Below are 13,120 nucleotides of genomic sequence, written 5' to 3' on the forward strand. Positions count from 1 at the left end.
CGGAGGGTGCCCATGTCCTCAAAGGGAAGGGCGAATTTCTTTGAGGCCTTTGCGACAGCTACGTCGAGCTTCGGGGCCTTATCCCAGGATGTAGATGCCTCTTCCTCAAAGGGATATTTTCTTTTAAGGGAAGGAACAGTGGTGTTTTTCCTGTCCGGTTTATCCCATTCTTTTTTGATTAGGCCCTGAACATTTTCATTTAGCGGGAACACTCTCCGCTTTTTCTGGCCTAGTCCCCCGAACATTAAGTCCTGGACTGTTTTATCGGGCCTAGGGTCCAACACCCCCATTGTAGACCTTACCGCTTTCACTATCTTGTCTACCTCTTCTAGGGGAAAGCAGTGACGCCCCTCTCTTTCCTCGTCTGAGGAACCGGATTCTGAGGTTTTAGACGCGATTTCTCCCGACGTTGAAGAGTCTGACTGGGAAGTCACTATTGTGTCTTTCTTTTTTGATTTGCCCCTGTGCTTAAGGGATGTAAGGGCACTCTGAACCTCCGACTTGATTGCGGCTCTTAGGTCAGAAGCGAAATCCAGAGTTTCCTGACAGAGGACTTCTTTTGTACAAGACTCAGTTTTTTCTCCCAAGATATAGGTAGGGGTCTAGTACAAGTGGGGCATTCCCTGTTCTTCTTTTTCCCCTTCTTCTTTACCTAGTAAGGGAAAGGAATTCTATTACAATGGTGAACATTCACGGAGATCACTCACCCAGAAGTATGCGGCTGCAGGTACCGATTCGGGAGATGGAGTCAGGTCCTGTACAGGCTGGTCTCCTTGCGGCGATTTGCTCCTTGCAGCTGACGTGCTGCGCTGCATGGAGTGACTGCTGGAATGGCCATTCCTGTCTTGTTCCTTGCGATGGTGGTGGTGTTGCTGCTGCTTAAGCTGCTGCCTGGCATGCTGCTCCTGTTGCTGGTCACTATCCCCCCATTGTTCAGGATCGCTTCCAGCGAGGAGTGTTTCTGGACCCACCATTTTAAATTTCCCGGCTTGTGACGTCACCGCTCTCATCATGCACCGCGTTCGCCGGGGAGAGCGCTCCTGCGCATGCGCCCGTTCCCGGGACCTGGAAGTCGGTTTCTATTTCCGGGGCGGCCGCCATCTTGGTACACTTCTGTACCATGGCGCCGCCCGCATGTTTGCCGGGTCCCTGCGAGCCCCGACCTTCTCTCCGGAGCGGCGGCTCCGACGTCTCTCCCGCCCGCTCACCTGGCAACCCGTATCGGCCCCAGCAGTGGCGGCTTCGGGCACCGCACCTTCCCGTGGCAGGGGCCTCCCCGCTGCCATGCACCGGTCAGGCCGGCCCCGGATCCGGATACGACGAACAGGTACCGTCCTGTGGGTCCCCCCGTCAGGGACAGGAACCCAACTGAAGGCGGAGGAGAGGTACCGCCCTTTTATATGTAGGTTCCTGTCCCTGAAGGGCGGATCCCTTCTCTCCGTGATGCTGTCATGGGTGAGAGAGAAAATTCCCTGCTGTTGCCGAGTGCTGGCCAACAGATCTCAGCAGGCGTACTACGCATGCGCCCACCATTTTTCTTTATGAACAGGAAAAGGATAGCCGGGTTACATAGCAGGAGGGCCTGGGGGATGGCTGAGGGGTGATTGGGGTCATGATTTCTTTGACAAGTTATATCATGTAGAGGACACCTTTTTGTTTTGCGTGATTGCTGCTACTCATTGAATAACGGCGATCACATGATCGGGGACCGGAAAATCCAGCCCTTATATTATACCCCGGTAGACGAGACCCCAGATATTTTAGGACTCTGGGGGGCGCTATAGACCTATTCCCGATCGCCGTTTTATAACTACAATGAAAGACTAAGGACAGTCAGTGATTAAGTTGTTACACTGGCTGCCCATTCATTACAGGATACAATTCAAAGTACTTATTCTCACCCACAAAGCTATCCACAGTGCGGCACCCCCTTACATCTCCTCCCTCTTTTCTGTCTACCGGCCTAACCGACCACTGCACTATGCAAATGACTTTCGACTAACCTCTGCCCTAATCCGTACCTCCCACTCCCGACTCCAAGACTTCTCCCGTGCTGCGCCAATCCTCTGGAATGCTCTACCCCAAGATATTAGGACCATCCACAATTTGCATAGTTTTAGGCGCTCGCTCAAAACACATTTGTTCAGAGCGGCCTATCACATTCAGTAGTCAAAGTCATTTTATGCTTGTGTGTGTGTAGCCCATTCACTATCTCCATCTATCCCCCACCCCCTGAAGATGGCTGGACCATCATTGCAAATACATCACTGTAAATACAAACCTGTGCATTGTATCGCCCCCACCTTTGTAGATTGTAAGCTCCCACGAGCAGGGTCGTCTTATTTCGCTTTAATTATTGTATTGTTAACGTTATTACTTATGACTGTTGTGTTTGAAACTGTTCAACTGTAAAGCGCTGCGGAATATGTTGGCGCTATATAAATAAAGATGATTATTATTATTATTATTATGGGGCTAATCTGTAAGTGCAAAAACCCTACAAATAATGTGTCTGGTCAGGAACAGGGTTAAATGGCCCAATACTGAATTGTAATAACTCAATAGAAAAAAATCTATTTTGTTTGTAGGACATAGACTTTAGTATGATGCAAGTGCCCGATATGCTTAGTTAAACCTATAGACAATCTATTCCCTCTATTGTCTGACCAGAATAACCTCACAACATGCCCTTTGTGTGCAGCAAGGGAATATCACTTAGTGATATATGACCGCTCTAAAAGGGAAAGTCCAGCTCAGCGGATTTCTGCACCGAGAGGTGTGCGGAGCAGGTGAAGTCACAAGTACTGACACTGGCTGGGACACGCACCCAGGGGTGGATTAAGGGTAGCCAGGGCCCGGGGCAGTTCAGACTCTGTGGGCCCCCCTCGTCACGTGACGGGGGTCACGAATCGTAGAGCCACACTCTACATAGAGAATAATGGGGCCTCCAGCACCGACCTCCACCCGCAGAGCCACACTCCACATAGAGAATAATGGAGCCTCCAGCACCGACCTCCACCCGCAGAGCCGCACTCCACATAGAGAATAATGGAGCCTCCAGCACTGACCTCCACCCGCAGAGCCCCACTCCACATAGAGAATAATGGGGCCTCCAGCACCGACCTCCACCCGTAGAGCCGCACTCCACAGAGAATAATGGAGCCTCCAGCCCCGACCTCCACCCGCAGAGCCACACTCCACATAGAGAATAATGGAGCCTCCAGCACCGACCTCCACCCGCAGAGCTGCACTCCACATAGAGAATAATGGAGCCTCCAGCACCGACCTCCACCCGCAGAGCCGCACTCCACATAGAGAATAATGGAGCCTCCAGCACTGACCTCCACCCGCAGAGCCCCACTCCACATAGAGAATAATGGGGCCTCCAGCACCGACCTCCACCCGTAGAGCCGCACTCCACAGAGAATAATGGAGCCTCCAGCCCCGACCTCCACCCGCAGAGCCACACTCCACATAGAGAATAATGGAGCCTCCAGCACCGACCTCCACCCGCAGAGCCACACTCCACATAGAGAATAATGGAGCCTCCAGCACCGACCTCCACCCGCAGAGCCGCACTCCACATAGAGAATAATGGAGCCTCCAGCACTGACCTCCACCCGCAGAGCCGCACTCCACATAGAGAATAATGGGGCCTCCAGCACCGACCTCCACCCGTAGAGCCGCACTCCACAGAGAATAATGGAGCCTCCAGCCCCGACCTCCACCCGCAGAGCCACACTCCACATAGAGAATAATGGAGCCTCCAGCACCGACCTCCACCCGCAGAGCTGCACTCCACATAGAGAATAATGGAGCCTCCAGCACTGACCTCCACCCGCAGAGCCACACTCCACATAGAGAATAATGGAGCCTCCAGCACCGACCTCCACCCGCAGAGCTGCACTCCACATAGAGAATAATGGAGCCTCCAGCACCTACCTCCACCCGCAGAGCTGCACTCCACATAGAGAATAATGGAGCCTCCAGCACCTACCTCCACCCGCAGAGCTGCACTCCACATAGAGAATAATGGAGCCTCCAGCACTGACCCCCACCCGCAGAGCCACACTCCACATAGAGAATAATGGAGCCTCCAGCACCGACCTCCACCCGCAGAGCTGCACTCCACATAGAGAATAATGGAGCCTCCAGCACCTACCTCCACCCGCAGAGCTGCACTCCACATAGAGAATAATGGAGCCTCCAGCACCTACCTCCACCCGCAGAGCCGCACTCCACATAGAGAATAATGGAGCCTCCAGCACCGACCTCCACCCGCAGAGCCGCACTCCACATAGAGAATAATGGGGCCTCCAGCACTGACCTCCACCCGCAGAGCCGCACTCCACATAGAGAATAATGGAGCCTCCAGCACCGACCTCCACCCGCAGAGCCGCACTCCACATACATGGCTGCTGTCAGTGCTCAGTGCTGTGCGCACAGGACCTGTGATGAGGTCACAGGAGGGGAGGAGACAGGGGTCACATGATCGGGGGCCCTGTCACCTTACCTCCTGTGATCTCATCACAAGCCTTTGCACGCTACCAGCAGCATCAGCGTTCACGCTACTTGTAGATGCTGCTGGTAGCAGAGCACATAATGCCGCCCCCACGGTCACTCACTTTTAGGTGGGGAGAAGATGGAGTGCCATTGCAGCAGCCAGCAGGAATGTGGTGGGGGCCCCCTTAGAAGCTCTTGTGGTGGGGGCCCCGGGGCTGAAGCCCCGCCTGCCCTGCCTATAATCCGGCCCTGCGCGGTGGCGGATTATAATGGGGCAATTTACTGGCCTGGGCTGTGGGCCCCTTAACCCCACTGGGCCCGGGGCAACTGCCCAAATTGACCTCATTATAATCCGCCACTGCACGCACCCATCCCGGCAGACGTGACATCATCTGCCGTGCTCGCCTCTCGGTGCACAAGGAAGCAGAGCTGCGCTAGCCCTTTAATAGTAATATGTCCAAATATGATTTTTTTTTCATATAAAATATAAAAATAGTAAAACTAATAAAAATAGTAATAAGTAACAATAATAAAGCACTAGACCTACTCTTGTACAATCCCAATAAATCAAAATTTCTATAAATGGAAAAGATGAGGGGAATAGCGAGAAGTAGGCTAAGAAACCAAAAAAAAAGTTTCACAGTCAAATATTTTTTGTGGATTAACAAAAAAAAAAAATAAAAAATCACACAATGGAGAAAAACACTACCCTAAATAAAACGAATATCACACAAAAATCAAACTCACCACCCACACATTGTTGCGAGCCTGTAGTTCTGCATTAACCCTGTACCCTCCAAAATCGCCATCCAGCTCCAAACCGCCCGATTTTGCCAATTCGGTGTTCGGTTCCAAACCGACGGCTGCCACAATGTGATCGGTTTCAACCTGGAGAAGAAACGAAAGACAAAAGTCATGAATCTGAAAAAGTATATAAAATGTTATATTTTATGTATCTATCTACATAATTAAAGGGGTGGTCTCGGGTTGGTACATGATGATACACGCATATGACGCAGGGTATGTGAAAAATTAATGGTGGTCTCAGAAATCCAAGAAATATAATCTTCCAATCTACCGATTGACAAACATTACATAGCTATGGGGGGGGGGATGGTTTGAATAATCAGTTTCAAATAATTTTCGGGAAGAGTCAGCAACATGCATCATTCCAGGTGTTGTGAAACTACAACTCCAAACATGCCTGCTGCTGTGAAGCCACGCTGGGGGTTGTACTTAACACCAACTGGATTTCTGCAGGTTGTAGACCCATTTTAGGGATTGTACACATGTATTTTTCAGTACATTTACAGTCCTCGTCAGGAACAGCTCCTGGTTCGTATATATATCATGGAGGCTGGGAAGACTTTCTTACACTGGTATTGGTCACCAGGAACTTCCATGGTTATTACATTTATACCAAAAACATGCAAAAAACAAGCCGCGTAGACACCATCACATGTTTCTCAACGCAAGCAATGACTAGCCAGGTCTTTCCCCGGGAAGGAACAACCACGGGAAGGGCAGTCTCCAATGAAGGAAACCACCTATGCCAAAACATGGTATCCATCCACAGACAGCTGTTTCAGAGTATTGCCCCTCATCAGTGTGGAGTAGGAAACTGGCCAGTAGGAGCAATGCCTAGTAAGAGATTGTGAAGAATGAGGATGAATGAACTCATGGAGATCAACATCCAACACTGCGGAGACACCATCACATGTTTCTCAACGCAGTGATTAAGGGATGGGGGCATTGCTCTAGAATCACTGCGTTGAGAAACATGTGATGGTGTCTCCGAGGTGTTGGATGTTGATCTCCATGAGTTCATTCATCCTCATTCTTCACAGTCTTTTACTAGGCATTGCTCCTACTACAGTCATGGCCAAAAGTTTTGAGAATGACACACACATTAATTTTTACAAAGTCTACTGCTTCATTTTTTCTAATGGCAATTTGCATACACTCCAGAATGTTATAAAGAGTGATCAGCTTAACAGCAATTACTTGCAAAGTCAATATTTGCCTAGAAAATGAACTTTATCCCCCAAAACACATTTCCACATCATTGCAGCCCTGCCTTAAAAGGACCAGCTAACAACGTTTCAGTGATTGCTCCATTAACACAGGTGTGGGTGTTGATGAGGACAGGGCTGGAGATCATTCTGTCATGATTAAGTAAGAATGACACCACTGGACACTTTAAAAGGAAGCTGGTCCTTGGCATCATTGTTTCTCTTCTGTTAACCATGGTTATGTCTAAAGAAACACGTGCAGTCATCATTGCACTGCACAAAAATGGCCTAACAGGGAAGAGTATCGCAGCTAGAAAGATTGCACCTCAGTCAACAATCTATCGCATCATCAAGAACTTCAAGGAGAGAGGTTCCCTTGTTGCCAAAAAGGCTCCAGGGCGCCCAAGAAAGACCAGCAAGCGCCAGGACCGTCTCTTAAAAGTGTTTCAGCTGCGGGATCGGGCTACCAGCAGTGCAGAGCTTGCTCAGGAATGGCAGCAGGCAGGTGTGAGTACATCTGCACGCACTGTGAGGCGGAGACTCTTGGAGCAAGGCCTGGTCTCAAGGAGGGCAGCAAAGAAGCCACTTCTCTCCAGAAAAAACATCATGGACAGACTGATATTCTGCAAGAGGTACAGGGAGTGGACTGCTGAGGACTGGGGTAAAGTCATTTTCTCTGATGAATCCCCTTTTCGATTGTTTGGGACATCTAAAAACCGGCTTATTCGGAGAAGACCAGGTGAGCGCTACCACCAGTCTTGTCTCATGCCAACTGTCAAGCATCCTGAAACCATTCATGTGTGGGGTTGCTTCTCAGCCAAGGGAATGGGCTCTCTCTCAGTCTTGCCTAAAAACACAGCCATGAATAAAGAATGGTACCAGAATGTCCTCCAAGAGCAACTTCTCCCAACCGTCCAAAAGCAGTTTGGCGATCAACAATGCCTTTTTCAACATGATGGAGCACCTTGCCATAAAGCAAAGGTGATAACTAAATGGCTCAGGGAACAAAACATAGAGATTTTGGGACCATGGCCTGGAAACTCCCCAGATCTTAATCCCATTGAGAACTTGTAGTCAATCATCAAGAGATGGGTGGACAAACAAAAACCTTCAAATTCAGACAAAATAAAAGCATTGATTTTGCAAGAATGGACTGCTATCAGTCAGGATTTAATCCAGAAGTTGATTGAGAGCATGCCAGGGAGAATTGCTGAGGTCCTGAAGAAGAAGGGTCAACACTGCAAATATTGACTTGCTGCATTAACTCATTCTAACTGTCAATATAACCTTTTGCTACTCATATTATGATTGCAATTATATTTCTGTATGTGATAAAAACATCTGACAAACACACATAAAAACCAGAGGCCAGCAGATCATATGAAAATATTATATTTGTGTCATTCTCAAAACTTTTGGCCATGACTGTAGCCAGTTTCCTACTCCACACTGATGAGGGGCAATACCCCTAAACAGTTGTCTGTGGATGGATACCATGTTTTGGCATAGGTGGTTTCCTTCATTGGAGACTTCCCTTCCCGTGGTTGTCCTTCCCGGGGAACGACCTGGCTAGTCATTGCTTGTGTTGAGAAACATGTGATGGTGTCTCCGCGGCTTGTGTTTTGAATGTTTTTGCATATTTCCCATAAGGGATGGGGGCATTGCTCTAGCATCACTGCATTGAGAAACATGTGATGGTGTCTCCGCAGTGTTGGATGTTGATCTCCATGAGTTCATTCATCCTCATTCATTACATTTATACCATGCAGAAGACACTTTCTTTCTAACCAGACTCCACAGAATGGAATAGTGTAATACAGACTTTTTGTTGTAAAAAATGATAGTCTTGGCCTTTGTCCAGCTACTGCAATCCTAAGTATTTTGAGTGTTCTAAGACTTACACTTTTGGTGCAGCATTTGCCTAAAGAGACTTTGGGTTTTTTTTTGTTTTTCTTTTCAGAATATTTCCAAGAAAGCATCACAAGCCAGCGAAGATACTAGCAGATAATGTAAAGGTAATTTTGTCCCACAGGCCCAACTACTAAGATCGAGATACATTCTTAAGGAAAATAGTTACAGAGTTCAAAGTGTGGTGAACAACTAAGAAAAAGTGGGGAGTGGGTGAAGAAGAAGAGTGGTAGGAGCCACAGTATAACCGGGGAATACAAATAGAAGTGGAATATTGCCTATCTTTAACCCCTTACCTACAATTGACGTAATATTCCGTCCATGTGACCATGGACCTAATTACCATGGACGGAATATTACGTCATCGCGTTCAGCGGCGCCCACGTGGTGAGCGCCGCTGATCGCGGCCGAGTGTCAGCTAATTATCATAGCTGACACCCGGCACAATGTGTCAGGGGCGGTCACGGACCGCCCCTGACACGTTAACCCCTTGCACACCGCGATCAAACGCGATCGCAGTGTACCGGGGGTTAAAGGGAAGCATCGGCAGGGAGGGGGCTCCCTCCGTGCTTCCCTGAGCCCCCCACGGCAGCGCAATGTGCAGCGCTGCTGCGGGGGGCTCCTTTCCTCCAGGCCCCCGAATCCAAGATGGCGACGGGGGCCTTCGGGGGCCTGAGGAAGCTGGCTTCCTCAGTGCCTGCAAAGCGCAGGCATGAGGAAGTCTGCAGCAGTGCCTGTGACAGATCGCTGATCTGTCACAGTGATCTGTGATGTGACAGATCAGCGATCTGTCACAGGACAGTGATGTCCCACCTGGGACAAGGTAATAAAGTAAAAAAAAAAAAGTGTTAAAAATAATTTTAAAAAAAATCGCTAAATAAATTAGTAAAAAAAAAAAAAAATATTCCCCAATAAATCCATTTTTTCAAAATAAAAAAACCCCAAAACAATAAAAGTACACATATTTGGTATCGCCGCGTCCATAATGACCTGCCCTATAAAACTGTCCCATTAGTTAACCCCTTTAGCGAACCCCTTAAAAAATAAAAATAAAAAACAAAGCAAAAAATAATGATTTATTATCATACCACCGAACAAAAAGTGCAATAACGCGCGATCAAAAAGACGCATATAAATATCCATGGTACCGCTGAAAACGTCATCTTGTCCCACAAAAAACGAGCCACCATACAGCATCATCCGCAAAAAAATAAAAAAGTTATAGCTCGCAGAATAAAGCGATGCAAAAATAATTATTTTTTATATAAAATTGTTTTCATTGCAAAAAACCGACAAAACATAAAAAAACGACCTAAATGAGGTATCGCTGTAACCGTACTGACCCGTAGAATAAAACCACTTTATCAATTTTACCGCACGCGGAACTGTGTAAACGCACCCCCCCAAAAGAAATTCATGAAACGCTGGTTTTTGTTCATTCTGCGTCCCAAAAATCGAAATAAAAAGCGATCAAAAAATGTCACGTGCCCGAAAATGGTACCAATAAAAACGTCAACTCGTCCCGCAAAAAATAAGACCTCACATGACTCGGTGGGTCAAAATACGGAAAAATTATAGCTCTCAATATGTGGTGATGCAAAAACTATTTTTACAATAAAAAGCGTCTTTTAGCGTGCGACAGCCACCAAACATAAAAACCGCCATAAATCGTAAATCAAACCCCCCGTGATCACCCCCTTAGTTAGGGAAAAATAATAAAACTAAAAGAAAATGTATTTATTTCCATTTTCCCGCTAGGGTTAGGGTTAGGGTTAGGGCTAGGGTTAGGGCTAGGGTTAGGGCTAGGGTTAGGGCTAGGGTTAGGGCTAGGGCTAGGGTTAGGGCTAGGGCTCAGATTAGGGTTAGGGGTGTGTTGAGGTTAGGGTTGGAGTTATAATTGGGGGGTTTCCACTGTTTGGGCACATCAGGTGCTCTCCAAAGGCAACATGGCGTCTGATCTCAATTCCAGCCAATTCTGCGTTGAAAAAGTCAAATGGTGCTCCTTCCCTTCCAAGCTCTGCCATGCGCCCAAACAGTGTTTTACCCCCACATGTAGGGTATCAGCCTACTCAGGACAAATTACAAAACAACTTTTGGGGTCCAATTTCTCCTGTTACCCTTAGGAAAATAAAAAATTGGGGGCAAAAATATAATTTTGCAGAAAAAAATGTTTTTTTTGTTTTCACGCCCAGGCGTTATAAACTTCTGTGAAGCACTTGGGGGTTCAAAGTGCTCTCCACACATCTAGATAAGCTCCGTGGGGGGTCTAGTTTCCAAAATGGGGTCACTTGTGGGGAGTTTCAATAGTTTAGGTACATCAGGGGCTCTCCAAACGCACATGACACCCGCAGACCAATCCATCAAAGTCTGCATTCCAAAACGTCACTACTTCCCTTCCGAGCCCCGACGTGTGCCCATACAGTAGTTTTCTCCCACATATGAGGTATCAGCGTACTCAGGACAAATTGGACAACAACTTTTGGGGTCCAATTTCTCCTGTTACCCTTGGGAAAATAAAAAAATTGGGGACTAATTGATCATGTTTGTGGAAAAAATACGATTTTTTTAATTTCATGCCTGGGCATTATAAACTTCTGTGAAGCCCTTGGGGGTTCAAAGTGCTCACCACACATCTAGATAAGTTCCTCAGGGGGTCTAGTTTCCAAAATGGGATCATTTGTGGGGGGTTTCCACTGTTTAGGTACATTAGGGGCTCTCCAAAGGCAACATGACACCCGCAGACCAATCCATCAAAGTCTGCATTCCAAAACGTCACTACTTCCCTTCCGAGCCCCGACGTGTCCTCATACAGTAGTTATCTCCCACATATGGGGTGTCAGCGTACTCAGAACAAATTGGACAACAACTTTTGGGGTCCAATTTCTCCTGTTACCCTTGGGAAAATAAAAAAATGGGGACTAAAAGATGATGTTTGTGGAAAAAATACGATTTTTTTATTTTCACGCCCGGACGTTATAAACTTCAGTGAAGCACTGGGGGGTTCAAAGTGCTCACCACACATCTAGATAAGTTCCTTGGGGGGTCTAGTTTCCAAAATGGTGTCATTTGTGGGGGGTTTCTACTGTTTTGGTACATCAGGGGCTCTCCTAACGCGACATGGTGTCCGATCTCAATTCCAGCCAAAAACGTCAAATGGCGCTGCTTCCCTTCCGAGCTCTGCCATGCGCCCAAATAGTGGTTTACCCCCACATGTGGGGTATCAGCGTACTCAGGATAAATTGCACAATATCTTTTAGGGTCCTGTTACTTTTGGAAAAATAAGAATTGAGGGTGAAAAGATCATTTTTGTGGAAAAAATATGATTTTTTAATTGTACTGCTGTACGTTATAAACTTCTGTGAAGCCCTTGGGGGTTCAAAGTTCTCACCACACATCTAGATAAGTTCCTTGGGGGGTCTAGATTCCAAACTGGTGTCATTTGTGGGGGTTTCCACTGTTTTGGTACATCAGGGGTTTTCCAATCGCGACATGGTGTCCGATCTCAAATCTAGCCAAAAACGTCAAATGGCGCTGCTTCCCTTCCGAGCTCTGCTATGCGCCCAAATAGTCATTTACAACCACATATGGGGTATCAGCGTACTCAGGACAAATTGCACAATAACTTTTAGGGTCCTATTACCCTTGGAAAAATAAAAATTGGGGGTGAAAAGATCATTTTTGTGGAAAAAATATGATTTTTTAATTGTACCGCTGTACGTTATAAACTTCTGTGAAGCCCTTGTGGGTTCAAAGTTCTCACCACATATCTAGATAAGTTCCTTGGGGGGTCTAGTTTCCAAAATGGGGTCACTTGGGGGGTTTCCACTGTTTAGATACATCAGGGGCTCTCCAAACGCGACATGGCGTCCGATCTGAATTCCAGCCAATTTTGCATTGAAAAAGTCAAACGGCGCTCCTTCCCTACTGAGGTCTGCCATGCGCCGAAACAGTGGTTCCCCCCCACATATCAGGTATCAGCGTACTCAGGACAAATTGCACAATAACTTTTGCAGTCCAATATCTCCTGTTACCCTTGGTAAAATAAAGAAAATTGAACCTGAAGTATTTTTTTTGTGAAAAAAAGTTAAATGTTCATTTTTTTTTTAATATTCAAAAAATTCCTGTGACACACCTAAAGGGTTAATAAACTTCTTGAATGTGGTTTTAAGCATCTTAAGGGGTGCAGTTTTTAGAATGGTGTCACTTTTGGGTATTTTCTATCATATAGACCCCTCAAAGTGGCTTCAAATGTGAAGTGGTCCCTAAAAATAAAATGGTGTTGCAAAAATGAGAAATCGCTGGTCAATTTTTAACCCTTATAACTTCCTGACAAAAAAAAATTTTGGTTCCAAAATTGTGCTGATGTAAAGTAAGCATGTGGGAAATGTTATGTATTAAGTTTTTTGTGTGCCGTATCGCTGTGATTTAAGGGCATAAAAATTCAAAGTTGGAAAATTGCGAAATTTTCAAAATTTTCGCCAAATTTCCTTTTTTTTCACAAATAAACGCAAGTTATTTGAATGCAATTTTACCACTAACATGAAGTACAATATGTCACGAGAAAACAATGTCAGAATCACCGGGATCCATGGAAGCGTTCCAGAGTTATGACCTCATAAAGGTACAGTGGTCAGAATTGTAAAAATTGGCCCGGTAGTTAACGTGCAAACCACCCTTGGTAGTGAAGGGGTTAAAGG

The 13,120-nt window shown here is 46.7% G+C and overlaps 1 protein-coding gene across 2 annotated transcripts in view; it reads right to left on the bottom strand.

Moving 5' to 3' along the window:
- The window catches only part of AIFM1 (apoptosis inducing factor mitochondria associated 1), a 62,785-nt gene that overhangs the window by 18,660 nt on the left and 31,005 nt on the right, over positions 1-13,120 (bottom strand). For both annotated transcript variants that reach the window (XM_073573107.1, XM_073573106.1), the window contains one exon: positions 5,251-5,391. In XM_073573107.1, coding sequence (XP_073429208.1) covers positions 5,251-5,391 — 141 coding nt within the window. The remainder of the gene's footprint in view (positions 1-5,250; positions 5,392-13,120) is intronic.

This window comes from Dendrobates tinctorius, unplaced genomic scaffold (genome assembly GCF_039654945.1).
Source record: "Dendrobates tinctorius isolate UK_male_01 unplaced genomic scaffold, ASM3965494v1 ptg000034l, whole genome shotgun sequence".
NCBI classification, from domain to species: Eukaryota; Metazoa; Chordata; class Amphibia; order Anura; family Dendrobatidae; genus Dendrobates; species Dendrobates tinctorius.